At 36.9% G+C, this 16,464-nt stretch overlaps 1 protein-coding gene and 1 pseudogene across 1 annotated transcript; one reads left to right on the top strand and one right to left on the bottom strand.

Annotated features, from left to right (window-relative positions):
• The first annotated feature begins 2,502 nt into the window (after window positions 1-2,502).
• On the top strand, window positions 2,503-3,435 carry LOC105995105 (olfactory receptor 491). Its single transcript, XM_013028769.1, has one exon. The coding sequence runs from the start codon at window positions 2,503-2,505 to the stop codon at window positions 3,433-3,435; it is 933 nt and encodes a 310-aa protein (XP_012884223.1).
• A 4,274-nt stretch (window positions 3,436-7,709) lies between these two features.
• LOC105995071 lies at window positions 7,710-8,655 on the bottom strand (annotated as a pseudogene).
• Between the last annotated feature and the right edge of the window lie 7,809 nt (window positions 8,656-16,464).

Here is a 16,464-nt window from a genome sequence, read left to right as displayed (position 1 = left end):
AAAGGAGGAGGCAACAATGCTTGATAAGAAATGTACTCATTATCTTGCCCATGTAATTGTAACCCCTCTGTACAGTATTTTCACAATAAAAAAAAGTTCAAAAAATATAAATAAATAAATAAAAAGTATTTTCTTTTTTGCAACAAGAGAGGTGTTCTAAAAAAATATAAACTCAAGACTTGTGCAAAACTCAAGGCTTTGAAATTCATGCTTGCATTCAAAGGTTGCGTTAGGTGGAAAGAACTCAGACATTATCACTCAAACCCAATAGGGATACAGGTTGACCCATTGCAACAATGAGATGTACAAGGCGTTATGTTGAAAAACAAACTTTACAATTTGGGGGGGGGGGGGGGAGAAGGGGAAGTATAGTTGAGGAAGGAAGGGATGGTAGGGGAAAAACAAAGGAGGAGGTAACAATGCTCGATAGGAAATGTACTCATTACCTTGCTCATGTAACTTTTTTTAAAAAAAAGCAAGCATAAAAAATGATTTGCTCTGAATGCCTAAACTGCTTCTGGGAAACAAAACCAAAAAACAAAAAACCCACTCTCCCTTTCATGAAAAAAAAATGGAAAGAGAAGTCCAAGGTAACCATGGCATTTTTCAGGCCCCATCTGGGAGGGCCAGGGCGACCTTAATGAGTCACCTGGTTCCATATATCACTTTTGTACAACCAACAAAAGGAAGGCCCTTTCTCTCAAAGGGACAAGCAGCAATAGCCTTAGAGGATTTGTTATGTTTGATTAGAAACTCCTTCTCTCTCACCCCACGCACACAAGCACAACAGAACTACATTTCTGGACACTGGGGCCTGAGCTGGTTCATATTGTTGAGTTCCTGGTCCCTATGACCTATAAAAAAGTAAATGGGCAACCTCTACTTTATAAAGTCCCATTTCGAATTCAGCATCAATATATTCTACTACTGAAAGGTAAGTGCAAGATACATCAGTTTTTAAAATTTTATTGTGAAAATACCATACAGAGGGGTTACATCAATTTTTAAAGATGAACATTCATTTGTTTAAAGAGAAGCTAAAAAAATAAAAAAATCACGTTCACTAATTTTAGTTCTTGATCCCTTTGGACGCCATGTATTCAGCAAGAGAGTGTACATGCACTGATTATTTTGGTAACCACAGACCTATTTGCACAAGAGAACTCAAGCAATGTTGGTTAATTTTAGCAGCCCAAATTATTGCTTGGCTTGAGCAGCTAAGGCTACACTATGCAAAGGACAATGATATGCACAGGACACTACACTGGAAATGAAATTTACAACTTCCGGGGGAGGGGAGTGAAGGAGATAGGGGAAGGAAGAGACAGTGGGAGAATAAGAAAGGAAGGGGTAAAAACGCTCAATAAGAAATGTACTCTTTACCTTACTCATGTAACTGTAGCCTCTGTACAGCAGTCCTAGGGTCTCCAATTACACAACCATAACTGAGTTTAGAAAATGCAAAAAGTGGTGCCTAAAAATAATGAAATGTTAACAAATTCACCTTTAAGAGTTAGAGACGTTTTTGGAGAAATAATAACCTTGAAGGGTGAAAAATCACACACAGCATTGATGGTAGGATGTCAATGTGGAACAAATATGAGAAAATAGAGCGCATGGGGTGACTAAGTAGTTCAGCAAAGCTAGGCCAATGTGAGGGGTGGATAGAAAGACACTATGACATACAAGCAAAATCCCAGTGTAAGGCTATGCCAGAAAGAATTCTGTCTTCTGGGCTGATGAAACAACATTAGAATAAGATCTGAGAAAATATTGACAGAATTAAATGAATCGAATTACTCATCTGCTTTTTCATAGCAAAAGATCTCTACGAAATATTTGTGAATGATAAAAGGAAAATAAGGAAAGTCAAAAGGGACAAAAGCAAAGAAAATGGTGAGTCTCAAGTCCGTGGGGACATTAGGAATTGAGGAGAGACAATAGTTACCTCCTTACTGTGAGAACTAAGTGAGAACTAAGTTGTAGACAGACTCAACTGGATTTTGTTACATAATGAGATGAAAAGTTCAAAAGATGCTCAAAATGTAGAGATGAGGGAATGGATGGATTTGGAATCATTTCTCAGATGTAAAAATATAGGATATGGAAGTAAAAGAAAGTTAGGCATTTGAAATGGGCTCCACTTTGAGATGTTTCTGGGATTCCCAAGACTGATAGGCAATGATGAGAACCCAAATAGATAATTGAAATATGTGTCTAGACTTTGGAAGAGAGATTAACTTAGGAATCAAGATTTGAGACAATTTCATATAAGATAACATTAATAAAAAGATACCTGAGAAGGCAGAGAGTAAGGACCACTCCTTCTTCCTTTTATGCAAAGATAAAATTCTAGTTGTGTAGAGCAGAGGAAACGTTGGGCAGAGGAAGAGGAACCAGGAATGAGTCTATGAAAGAAAAGAATATGAGAGACTTGGAGAATGAAAATATTAAACAAATGAAGTACTTATTTTTTTCAACAGGAATAACTTCAGAGCTGAGATGGAGGTTGGAAACCACACCACTGTGACACAGTTCATCATTCTGGGCTTAACAGAAGATCCTACACTTTGTGTCATCTTCTTTGTGATATTTCTAGGGGTTTATATTGTCACTTTAGTAGGCAATATCAGCATAATCACTTTAATAAGAAGCTGTTCCCAGCTCCACACCCCCATGTACCTGTTCCTTAGCCATCTGGCTTTTGTGGACATTGGGTATTCCACCTCAGTCACACCTATAATGCTTGTAGGTTTCTTTAGACATGGAACAGCCCTCCCTGTGGCTGGCTGTGAGGCTCAACTCTGCTCTGTTGTGCTGTTTGGGACAGCTGAGTGCTTTCTGCTGGCAGCCATGGCCTATGATCGCTATGTGGCCATCTGCTCACCCCTGCTCTACTCAACCCACATGTCCCCCAGAGTTTGCATTCTCTTGGTGGTGGTGTCCTATCTAGGTGGTTGTGTGAATTCTGGTACATTTGGTAGTTGTTTACTGAGTCTGTCCTTCTGTGGGCCCAATCGTGTTGATCACTTTTTCTGTGATTTTTCTCCTCTGTTGAAACTTTCCTGCTCAGATATTTCTGTTGTTGAAATGATCCCATCTGTCTCTTCTGGCTCCATCATTGTGCTCACAGTGTTTGTCATCGCTGTGTCTTACATCTCCATCCTCACCACCATCCTGAAGATGCGCTCCACGGAAGGCCGACACAAGGCCTTCTCCACCTGCACCTCCCACCTCACTGCAGTCACCCTGTACTACGGAACCATCACATTCATTTATGTGATGCCCAAGTCCAACTACTCCACTAAGCAGAACAGGATAGTGTCTCTGTTCTACACAGTTGTGATCCCCATGTTGAACCCCCTGATCTACAGCCTGAGGAACAGAGATGTGAAGGAGGCCCTGAGGAAGATGACTGTAAGAATGTATTCTTAGCATCAGTTTGAATTTAAGTCATATATGTGTGTGAGGATTTTATTTATTTCTATCATATTTCAACTCTACTATACACAGCTTAGTGGAGTGATTGATTAAAAAACTGTATTTCTGTGTTCCCTTACCTTTATATACTTCTATATCAATAGAAAGACATCTTGAAATCAATAAAATTATAGTATAAATTATTACTATTAGGGAACTTTTGCAGAGGTCAAGAAGTTTTTCTTTAATTTACTTAGCAAACAATAATTTGCTCTTGCTGTTATGCCAGGTTCCATTCTAAATGAATCATATACATGTATTGCTCACATAAATCACTTTATCCTTCTGAGCCTCATTTTGCATACTATTATTTTTCTGTTTCCAAGAAGTGTTCCTGGAGGATCAAATTAGTGAGTATTACTATATTCCTGAAGATCACTGGATATTAGATTAACATTTGAAATCAGAGAGTCTAGCTCCAAAACTTCTATGATGGTATATTTAATTTTCATAACATCTACTATGATGTTGGGATTATGAATTCCATTCAATTTACAGATGTAAAAACTGGGTCTTAACCAAAATAATTTGTTCAGAAAAATATAATCTCAATTATGTGTTTCTATGATCTGTATACTTAACCTACACCATCAGCCTAGTAATGTTAGCATTAGGACACTTAGAGGATTTTCTTGGTGGTGTTCAAGCTAGACTAGCACTTTCCATCAATCATTGGACAGCCTCATGCTAAGATTGTCTTGCTTGTGCAGACACTGGAGCAAGAGTAAGGCTAACAACACTGGGCTGATTCCCATTATTTAGGAAATCTCATCTTGATCTAGAATCATAGGATTTCACTGGAGTTTGAGCCATATGTAAATATATATTAGAAACAAACCATTTAACATAAGGTAAACTTCATTCTTTTAGATACTAATAAGGTCTTTAAAAAATCTAAGCATTGCAATTTTACCTTCACAACAACTCTAGTTCCACAGATCCAGATCTATAAGAAAATTAGAACTGGCTAAAAAATCCAATCTTATCAATATCATCACAGGTAGCACTACATATTTTTATTGTAGAAATAAGACTTGAAATGGTGAGAAGTGAATTCCTGAAACATACAAACTCCCAAGCAAATGCTGGGAATGGAAGATTTAAAATGGCATCTGAATGAAAGCTTTAGAATCCAATTTCCCTTCTCAAGTAATGGATTGAGAGATACAAAGGCTTAGAAGTATTCAAAATGTTCTAACAAAATGGAAAATATTTCTTATATATTTATCTGAAAATTTAAAACAATTTTATTACTATTATAAAGGTGATATACAAGGGGTTATAGTTATATAAATCAATTAATGAGTACATTTCTTTTTGGACAGTGTCACCCCTTCATTCATTCTCTCCTAGTTTTTCCCTCTTGTCCACACCAAGTTGTTTAGTTCACTTTCAACATAATAATTTTATTGTTATTATTAAGGTATTGAACAGAGGAGCTATCATTTCACAAACAAGGTGATAGTATATCATTATCAATTGAAACAATAGAGTATAATAAATATTTTTCCAGTGGAAAATATAGAACAAAGACCTAATTAAAAGTCTTACAACATACAAAGTACATTGTTTTATGCCATATATTCTGCTAAATGCTGTTGATATTTATAACTATAAGCAACTATTGCAGGGGCCCTGGAACTTTACCAAAAGTTAGGATACAACATATTAGTATCGAGGTTCATGATTAGGTTGCTGTCTATTCTACTGGCACCTGTTTAAAAGCCCATGGGGACTATGAACACCAAGGAGAAATGCCTGGTGTAATGCTGATAGCATGGTGAACAGTTTATTCATGAAGTGCTGTGTGATTGCTTTACATACTATTACATCATTTTTTGTTTTCCATGACTATGCCCATTTCAAGTAATCTTTCATCTTCTCAATTAAAGTTATGTTATAATCTATTTTGATCTTACTAGTTTTGTTTCCATCATTTATTGTCTCTACTTGCTCTCAAGTTTTGTGCCCTATTTTCTTTTGGACAATCAGTATTATTTATTTTTCTGTGTGTTAATGATTGGAATCCTTGAGGCTTGGGTTACTTGCCTATTGAATATACCCTGAGCTATCACTTGCTCTTATTATCTCTCAGGCAAATGAGTTCAAGGTTTGAGATTCCCTAGAACTCTGTGGATGAAGGTGTAAGTTAATCAATGAGAAAAAGTTATTTTCTTTTTTTAGATTTTTATTGTGAAAATACCGAACAGAGGGGTTACAATTACATGGGCAAGGTAATGAGTACATTTCCTATCAAGCATTACTACCTCCTCCTTTGTTTCCCCTTCCATCCCTTCCTATCTCCCCCACCTTGTGCTAACCCCCTTCCCCCCCTCACCAAAGTTGTAAAGTTTGTTTTTCAACATAACCTATTGTACATCTCGTTGCAATGGGTCCACCTGTATCTCTACTTAAACAATTTTTTCCTTCCTCTATACAAAGTATACCAACATCAAATACAGTGAAAACAGGGGTTATACCATGGGGGAGAGACATACAAATCAACAAAGAAATCATCTTATAAATATGTTAGAAACAATCACAAGAAGGAAAAAACATTTGAATCTTTATCTTGGGGTTCATTTCACCTAATATCAATTTATCTGACCGTTTCTGCTACACTAGTTAAAACTAGTGTATGGTTGAGAGAAAAAAGTTATTTTCTAAAAAAGAAAAGAAAGAGAAGTAAGTAATATGGCTACTAGCACACTAAGATTGATGATGTTTCTCCAGCAGACAGTCACAATTTCAAAGATCAGATATTACCTCTGATCTAGAACCCTAGGCAGTATATGGGTCTGATCATGAAGTCATTCTAAATTTTGGCCTTTTTGTATCTCTGGAAGCTTGGCTCTCTTGTTAGAAATTATTGTGCATGTTCTCTTTCATTGAGTCCTTAGAATCTCAGGGAAGCCGAGCTTTCTAGCAGAGGATATTGGATCTGTTTGGACCCAACAGTGGACTTCACAGTTTAATCAAGGTTGCTCCTTCTGTTCTTCTATAGTGACCCACTTTATTAGGGTTTCATAAGAGGCCAAGAATACAGACAAGAATTTTATGGTTGTATGAAGCCACTCTCCCATCTCCAAGCTCTGTTAATCTCTAATAGTGTTTTATCATTTCTCTTCAAATGTACTGAAGTCATATCTAGAGTTCTCAAGCTTATCCCATGATGAGCTGAGGCTAACATTGATATGGCCTAAGGATTGCAGTATTTGTTAGTCAGAACTCTACTGTTGTAACCCATAATTGAGATAATGCAAAGGGAAAAAATGTTGATTTAGGCATACAGCTTTAGAGGTTTTCAATCCCTGATGCCAATTTGGGTCTTTCGTGACACATGATAGGGCAAAAACAGTCACCTATTGCTCAGGTAAATAAAAAGATATAAGCAAAGTAAACAAAAGAAACATTCAAACATTCAAAAAGAGCCTGCAATCCCACTATTCTATTTGAGGCAGGTTCCCAATCAACTAAAAATTTGCCACTCAATTTCTGAAAGTTTCCACCATCTCCAATAGTATCCTTACAGAGAACAAACCATATAGCACAAAAGCCTTTGTGGGGGGGGGCATAAGATCGAAGAGCAATAAATTATAATAACCTTAATACCACAGAAAAGCTTAAAAATATGAAAAAAGTATTTGCAGCATATCTTTTTTATTTAATGTAAGTCAATTTGTGTTCTAGTTTACAAATTTAATTCAGTTTTTTGCAAGTTTTTATTGTAAAAATATTATAGAGGGGTTACAGTTACACGAGCAAGGTAATGAGTACATTTCCTATTGAGCATTGTTGCCTCCTCCTTTGTTTTCCCCCTACCATCCCTTTAAAAGGAAGGAACCATGAGCCCCTCAAATTCTGTGTCTCAAAAACTTAAAACCTTGTTAGTTCCTGAAAAGCTCCATACTACCTAAGAAGATATCCATAGATACATTTTTTTGTCAGTCATGGGGCCTGAACTCTGGGCCTGGGCGCTGTCCCTCAGCTCTTCAGCTCAAGGCTAGCACTCTATCACTTGAGCCACAGCACCACCCCTGGCTTTTTTCTGCTTATGTGGTGCTAAGGAATCAAAGCCAGGGCCTTATGCATACGAGGCAAGCACTCTACCACTGAGCCACCTTCAAAGCCCCAACCCCCCCCAGATACATTTTAAGCACAGACACTCAATTTCTTATTACATTTGTGGGATATTGCTACTATAAAGTCCTACAAGCTAGCACATATCACTAAGAAAATACTTTTCTACTAAGATGTTTCTTCAGAGCCTCCTTAATATCATTATTCCTGAGACTGTAGATCAGGGGGTTCAACATGGGGATCACCACAGTATAGAAGACAGACACCACTTTGTTCTGGTCAGTGGAGTACATGGACTTGGGCATCACATAAACAAATGTAACTGTCCCATAGAACAGAACAACTGCAGTGAGGTGGGAGGTGCAGGTGGAGAAGGCCTTGTGGCGGCCCTCAGTGGAGCGCATCTTCAGGATGGTGATGAGGATGTAGATGTAGGAGATGGCTATGACAATCACTGTGAACACAATGATAGAACCAGAAGTAAATGAGGGAACAACCGCAAAGACACTCACATCAGAACAGGAGAGCTCAACTAAAGGAGCAAAATCACAGAAAAAAATGATTAATTCTATTTGATCCACAGAAGAGTAAAGAAAGGAAAGAAAGGGTGAAGGTGAAAGCATTAAGGAAACCACCTATGTAAGTTACCACAAGTAACTGCACACAGACTTGTGTGGACATTTTGGTTGAATATAACAATGGGTTACAGATAGCCATAAAGCGATCATAGGCCATGGCTGCCAAAAGGAAACCTTCAACTGTCCCAAAGAAAATGACCCCATCAAGCTGGATGGCACATCCAAGATAGGAAATTGTATTTCTCTCCACTAGAAAGTTAACAAGCATGTTTGGTGTGACAGAAGTTGAAAAGATCATGTCAGCAAAAGCCAAGTGACTCAGAAAAAAGTACATGGGATGGTGAAGCTGAGAAGAGACTCTGATGAGAAGGATTGTACAGAAATTTCCAGATACAGTCACCAGGTAGATGCACAGGATGATGATGAAGAGGATGACTCGAAGGACTGGATCATGTGTTAAGCCCAATAAAATGAATTCTGTCACTGCAGTGTGGTTCCCATCCACCAGAGAACCCATCAGACAATGTAGAGACTGCCAGACAAACCTGTGATGAAAGTATTCATGAATATACCTATAAATATGTTGATTTCATTGTCTTTAACATTTATGAAGTGCCTATAGAAGTAAAAGTATTGATGTAACAATGCTTATTTATGTGTAGTATGTGTCCATCTATACTTTTTATTTTAGCAGACTCTATATCATTTGGATGTTCTGCAATTCACAGAATTAGAATCATGCAAATTGCATCCAGCATAAGGGGAATAATATAGCCAAATATAATAAATTTGAGATAATCACATTCTCAGTCATTTCTCTTAAAGCAGTACATCAAAAGAAGTAGGTGGCTTTATACCTGGGATTTTTAGTGATGAAACTATTAAACCAAACTGTGCCCTATCACTCTCTGATTTGTTCAGCTCTTTAATATTTGTTTTGTTTCATCAGTCATGGGGCTTGAACTCAAAGCCTGGCAATGTCCCTGAACTCAGATCTCAGTCTCCTGATTAGCTAGGATTATAGGCAGGAGCCACCTGTGCACAACTTTTGCTGTCTTGTGATTAAAGACGTTAGAGCTTCTTCCATGTTTGTGATTTTTGTCAGAACAAAGACAAAGTTACTATGCTTTGAAGCATCCCTAAGACAATAATGAAAAATTAACTAGAAAAGAAACTATAACCACTATAATAAAGATTCAGTAAAGCTATTTTTTTAAGTTTATAGTATAAATATGAAAACTTCTGAGAATGTAAATAACTTTAGAGCATTTCTTTCAACTATTATCAAATAAAACTTACTTTAACTTATTTAAGAATTATTTCCACGTATGGAATTTTCATTTATGTACATCTTTCCTTGGCTTTCATTTTCAGCTAAGCCTCAAATCCTTTCAGGTACGGCCAAAGGATCTACAAATGCTTTGTGCATGTATTTTCTTTCATTGTCTTCTATATTAAGTAGCAGCTATGGAAAATTCATTCCTGTGCCCTAGATTTTTTATTAGCGTTATTATGCCTCATAATGCATTTTAAATTATTTTAGTATGGGGATATATGCAGCATTTATATATAAAACATATGATAATATTTCAAGCTTAATTTACATTTTTGCTTAACACTATCAACCACATTTTTCCATGTTTCTGTAACCTTTATAATTGAAGATGTCAAATGTCAAGCTATTTAGTATATTTCTGATATAACTTCATAATCTTTCTTCAATTATTTATCCAAAGGAGTCTCCATATTGCACCTGTATCTTCACAATTTTATACCTTTCAAGAGTCATCTTAACAAGTCATGTTAACATAATGCTATGATTTTCTACTCATGGAAGAAAATATTACTAGTTGTAATTTCAATAAGAATGTAGTGCTTTTGGCTAAAAATACTACTTTAATCCTTAACATTTTACACATTTCCAGAAAAAAATATCAGTGCCAATGTCTGCAAAGATGACTTAGTGCCTTAAAAGCTTTAAAATTTGTTCTTTTAGAATCCTTTCATTGAATGGATTCAGAAGTGCAATGAACTTCTCGCTGAGAACACGTATCCCACTAAATAAAGTGTTGTCTCTTTATTAAAATCTTTAAACTAGTAAGAGGTCTCTGTCTTTGATGTCATGTTAGCTCTATCATTGAAAAAGAATCTGTTTTTCATCTTACCAGTTGCCCACAATGAGTTTAATGGTACAGCTCCTCTATTTTCTGTATAGAAATATTGAAGTATTTAAATCCAGATGTTATCCCTATACTGCCTTCCCTTTTCTAAAATCCAGTGTAATGGTTTTCAGATCCCTTCAAATCCTCTTTTACAGACTCTGAATCTACTCTGACCTGAGGAAAGAAGCCAAATACTGAGCAACATTTTCTCTGCCTGCTGACTCAAGTAGGATTCTGTGGGACAATCTTGCTTTCTTGTGGCACCATATGAGTCAATTTCTCCTGATCACAGTGATGGAGATGGGACTAATATAACACAGATCCCAGGGTCAGAGCATGGGGAACTGATAAAGTCTTTGCTTAACCAGTTCAAGACCCTGAGAAAGCCCAGATTCTGGGCCTACCAACGACCAGCTGTAATTATTTGCACATAGGACTCAATGTCATTATTACTTTTTATCCTGGCAAAATGAGAATAATTGTTCCCATAATGAAGCAGTGTCTTGAGATTAAAAGACATGATATGAGACTGGGTGGTTTGGAACAGGCCAGTTATCCAAACTACACCAGAGATAGACAGGAGGATTGTAAATTCCAGACAACTCAGGGCAAATTTAGGGGGAAAACCTTTCTCAAGAGCAAAAGTACTGGTGACATATTTCAAGAAGCACAGCTTAAATATAAGACCCCAGATCTAATCCACGGAAGTAGAAATAAAAGATAGCTCTGTAAAGATCCCCAGAGGTATTTGGTCATACATCAGGGTGAAATAGCATTTTTGATTAAGTAAGAATAATATCTTGCTAGGTTTTCCACCATTCAACTTTCATAAGAAGTAGAATTTCTTTTAGCAGGTCAGGGGATTTTCACCTCAAGATAATACCTGCAATATCTGATACATTCTTAGTTGTAGACTGTGACATTTATATGTATAATATGCTGAAATATTTGAATCTTCCATTCATCTCCAACATACAGTCGGGGTCTATTATTCATCACTGTTGTCAGCATTTGTGTTTCTCCACTAAGACTACTGACTGAATGTTCAAATATTCATTTCTCAAGGCATTGATCAATTATGATTAGAAGACATAGAACAGTGAGGTCATCCAAACTACCAGGCTGTTTCTTCTCATCTCTTCCTTTGAATATCTTTAGCTGCTCAAGCCAAGCAATAGTTTTGGCTGCTACAGACCATCCTCAGTGTCTGAGTTCTGGGCAGACGGGTCTACAAGAACTAGAATTACAATTACACCAAGCCTCTTGAGCTGAGTAGAGTTTCCATACAGGTCAGAGCTAATTTGGGGGGAAACTTCAATTTTTAATATCATCTTCAACAAATAAGAATTCATTCTAACAACATCCATGAATTTTATGCTTACCTTTTAGAAGGGAAATTATTGAAGTTCAGTTCCTAACTGAACTTTATTAAGTTTGTATTTTCCATTTACTTTTGTGGGTAGTGGGGATCAAATCCTCCACAACGTGAATCACTGAACACATCCACAGGAACATAGTAACTGATATTCAATGATGGTGACAGTGGCTCATTGTATGCAGGGTATAAAAAGAAGGTTCCAATCCAACATATCAAATCCTATAGGGCTATATGATTGCTGGTCCTGTGAGAGCAAGATCCTTGAGTTTCTTGTACAGAAATGATTTATGAAACCAGGTGACTCATTAAGGCTTGGCTGACCTTTCCCAAAGAGACGTCTACTTGCCACCATGTCCTTTTAACTTATTTTTCTCTTTTTTAATCCAAGTAGAGTTCTTGGTTTCCCAGACACTTACCTAACATTCAAAATAAAAGACTTATCTGTTCATTTGGGCCCCACATGATGATGTCAAGTACTTTTAAATTAAAATTAACCTTTGAATAAAATTGCATACAAGCAGTAGAGTTGAAAGAAGAATTTAAAAAGAGAAAAAATTCCTTTACACTAGTGACAACCTTACTGCAGGAAAAAATTGAATTATTAGGAAATTTGTATATACATGATGTCCCTTTATTTGCCAGTCCTGGGGCCTGAAATATGGGCCTAGGCATTGTCCCTCAGCTTTTCAGCTCAAGGCTAGTGCTCTACCACGTGAGCCACAGCAGCACTTCTGGCTTCTTCTGCTTATGTGGTACTTAGGAATTGAGCTCAGGGCCTCATGCATGCAAGGCAAGCACTCTACTACTGAGCCACCTGCCCAGCCCTGATTGGCCCTTTTTAAAGTATCTTCAAACTCTTTTCCCACCCTTCAGCAGAAGAATTAAAGAATCTTTTCTGACTCATTGAGAAGAGTCAACAGGCAGTATTCGAAAGTATTATATAGTTGACTCAGTTCACACACAGACCCAATCTTCTTTCTATATCTCAAAAGTATTAACATGAAGACTCATCATTTCTACAGGCGTTTTGGCAAATTCCAGTAAGCAAAGCATCTAAAAGAGACATATTTGCTACTACACTCATCATTGTCTTCCCTTAAATTCTGCTCAGGCACAACTCTTCTTTTTTGCACCACATTTTTCCTTCTAGGATAGTCAGACTAAATAAGGAAATATGTATTTCCACCAAGACATCAAATTATTTCTCTTCCCATGCAAGCTGACCCACTGAATCTAAAATTAGACTTGCCACAAATCTTCCAATTAGCTCTTATTTGTGTTTTTTTTATTTTTACATGACAAGCCAACAGAAATCACTATGAAGAAATGTGTTTGACTACTTGCCCATAAAAACAATTATATTCTGAAAGTGAAAGGCTAAAATAAAATCTATCAAGCAAATGGCCCCCATAAACAGGTAGGAGTTGTAATCCTAATATCAGATAAAATAGACTTCATATTAAAATTAGTGAGAAGAGACAAAGAAGGTCCCTACATACTAATTAAGGGATTTCTCATTCAGGAGGTTATTGCAATTCTAAGTATCTATTTGCCAAACAATGGAGCACCCAAATTTATCCAAGAAACACTACTTTCCCTCAAATCTCACATAGATCCAAAGGCATTGATTGTTGGGGACTTTAACACACCACTATCCCCATTAGATAGATCAACATGATAAAAACTCAACAGAGAAACCACAGATCTAAACAACTGCATAGATCAACTAGACTTAACAGACATCTACTGAATATTTCACCCAGCAGCATCAGAATACACATTTTTCCCAGCAGCACATGGAACATTTTCCAAAACAGACTACATTTTAGGTCACAACGTCCAAATCCAGAAACATTGAAGCTTTACCTTGCATTCTCTCAGACACAAGGGAATAAAATTAGAACTCAATAACAAAAGCTACCAAAGAAAGTCCTGTAACACATGGAGGCTGAATAACACACTGTTGAATCACAAGTGGGTCATAAAAGAGATTAGGAAGGAAATTCAAATGTTCATGATATTCAACAAAAATGAACACACAAATTACCAGCTCCTCTGGGACACAGCAAAGGCAATACTCAAAGGCAAATTTATAGCTCTGAGTTCCTACATCAACAAATTGGAGAGATCTGAAACAGGCTATTTAATGAGACATCTAAACCTCCTTGAAAAAGAGCAGCAAGATAAACCTCAATCCATTAGACAGAAAGAAATAATTAAAATTAAGTCAGAACTAAATGATAAAAACCATAGAAGGAATCAACAAAACAAAGAGGTGGTTCTTCAAAAAAAAAATAACAAAGTTGACAGACTCTTAGCAAATCTTTTCAGAAAAAGAAGAGAACACACCCAAATAAACTCAGAGATGAGAAAAGAAATATCACCACAGAAAAAAACAAGATTCAGACCATTATAAGGGAATACTTCTAAAATCTTTATGCTAATAGGTTTGAGAGCCTGGAAAAAATGGACAATTTACCAGCAAATATCGACATGCTGAAACTAAACCAAGATGAGTTAAACCAACTCAATAGGCCCATATCAAGCATTGAAATAGAAACAACAGTAAGAGACCTCACTTCTAAGAAAAGCCCAGGACCAGAAGCTTTACAGCAGAATTCTACAAGGCCTTCAAAGCAGAGTTCACACCAATACTCCTCCAACTCTTCAATGAAATTGAAAGAGAAAGTTCACTGTCGAACTCTTTCTATGAAGCCATCATAATCCTCACCCCAAAACCAGGCAGGGACTCATCAAAGAAAGAGAACTATAGACCCATTTCTTTGATGAACATTCATGCAAAGCTTCTCAACAAAATTCTGGCCAATCGACTTCAACAATGCATCCAAAAAATCATACACCACAATCAAACAGGATTCATTTCAGGGATGCAAAACTGGTTCAATATATGCAAATCAATTAATATAATTCATCCATCACATCAACAAGAGCAAGGATAAGAACCACATGATTATCTCAATAGATGCAGAAAAAATATTTGACAAGTCCCAATACCCCTTTATGATGAAGGCTCTGGAAAAGTTAGGAATCCATGAAATATTCCTCAATTTAATAAAGGCTGTATATGACAAACATACAGCCAGCATTATACTTAATGGTGAAAAACTAAAGCCATTTCCGCTAAACTCAGGAATGAGACAAGAATGTCCACTTTCTCCACTTCTCTTCAATCAAGTATTAGAGTGCCTAGCTACAATAATAAGTCAAGATGCAGACATAAAAGTGATCCAAATAGGGAAAGATGAAGTAAAACTCTCCCTCTTTGCAGATGACATGATCTTGTATTTAAAGAACCCCATGGACTCCACTCCCAAATTACTCGAGCTGATTCAAAACTTTGGCAAAGAAGCAGGCTATAAAATTAACCCTCAAAAATCAATGGCTCATTGTTGCAATGGGCCCACCTGTATCCCTATTCGAACAATTTCTTTTTTCCCTTCCCAACATCAAATACAGTGAAAACAGGTTATACCATGGAGGAGGGAGTACATTGCAACAATGAGATGTACAAGACGTTATGTCGAAAAATGAACTTTAAACTTTGGTGGAGGCAGGCAAGTAGGGGAGAAGATGGGAAGGGAAGGGAGGGGAAATAAAGAAGGAGGCAACAATGCTTGATAAGAAATGTACTCATTACCTTGCTCATGTAATTGTAACCCCTCTGTACAGTATTTTCACAATTAAAAAAATCAATGGCTTTTCTCTATACCAACAATGAGAAGAGGGCTGCTGAAATCAGGAAAGCAACTCCATTCATAATAGCCCCACAAAAAATAAAATACCTAGGAACTAATTGAACCAAAGAAGTGAAGGACCTCTATGATGAAAACGTGAAAAACCTGAAAAAGGAAATTTAAGCAGAACTAAAGATGTGGAAAAAAACTTCCAAGCTCCTGGACTGGAAGGACGAACACCATGAAAATGGCAATACTTCCCAAGGCTGTCTAAAAATTCAATACAATACCCATCAATGTCCTAACCTCATTCATCAAGGAAATAGAAGAGGCAATCCAAAAATTCATATGGAACAATAAAAGACCCCAAATAGCAAAAGCGAACCTTAACAGAAAGAACAGTGCTGGAGGAATATCAATATCAAATTTCAACTCTACTACAAAGCCATAGTAATCAAAACAGCTTGGTACTGGCACAAGAACAGACCTCAGGACCAATGGAACAGAATTGAAAACCCAGAAATGAATCCACAGACCTATAACCACCTAATCTTCAATAAGGGAGCTAAACAATAGAATGGAAGAAAGACAGCCTCTTCAGTAAATAGTGCTGGCAAAATTGGTTAACTACTTGTAGAAAACTAAAGATAGATCCTTATATATCACCCTGTACCAGAATCAACTCCAAATGGATCAGAGACATCGGAGTTAATGCAGACACCCTGAAAATATTACAGGATAGGAAAACCCTAGGTTTCCTTGGCACAGGCTGAAAGTTTCTTAATAGAGACCCAAAAACACAACCAATCAAAGAAAGTTTGGACAAATGGGATTGCATGAAGCTGCAGAGCTTCTTCATGGCAAAAGACATAGCTAGCAAGATCAATAGAAAGCCCATGGATTGGGAGAAGATCTTCACTAGCCATACAACAGACAAGGGTCTCATATCTAAAATATACTTGGAACTCAAAAAATTAAATCCCCCAACGACAAATCCTCAAAGAAACAACTGCCCAATAAACAAGTGAGCTAAAGACTTAAAAAGAAACTTCTCTGAAGAGGAAAGAAGGATGGCCAATAGACACATGAAG

This window comes from Dipodomys ordii, unplaced genomic scaffold (genome assembly GCF_000151885.1).
Source record: "Dipodomys ordii isolate 6190 unplaced genomic scaffold, Dord_2.0 Scaffold113, whole genome shotgun sequence".
Classification (NCBI taxonomy): domain Eukaryota; kingdom Metazoa; phylum Chordata; class Mammalia; order Rodentia; family Heteromyidae; genus Dipodomys; species Dipodomys ordii.
The sequence above is the reverse complement of the archived record's forward strand: the minus strand, read 5'-3'. Positions and strand labels throughout refer to the sequence as shown.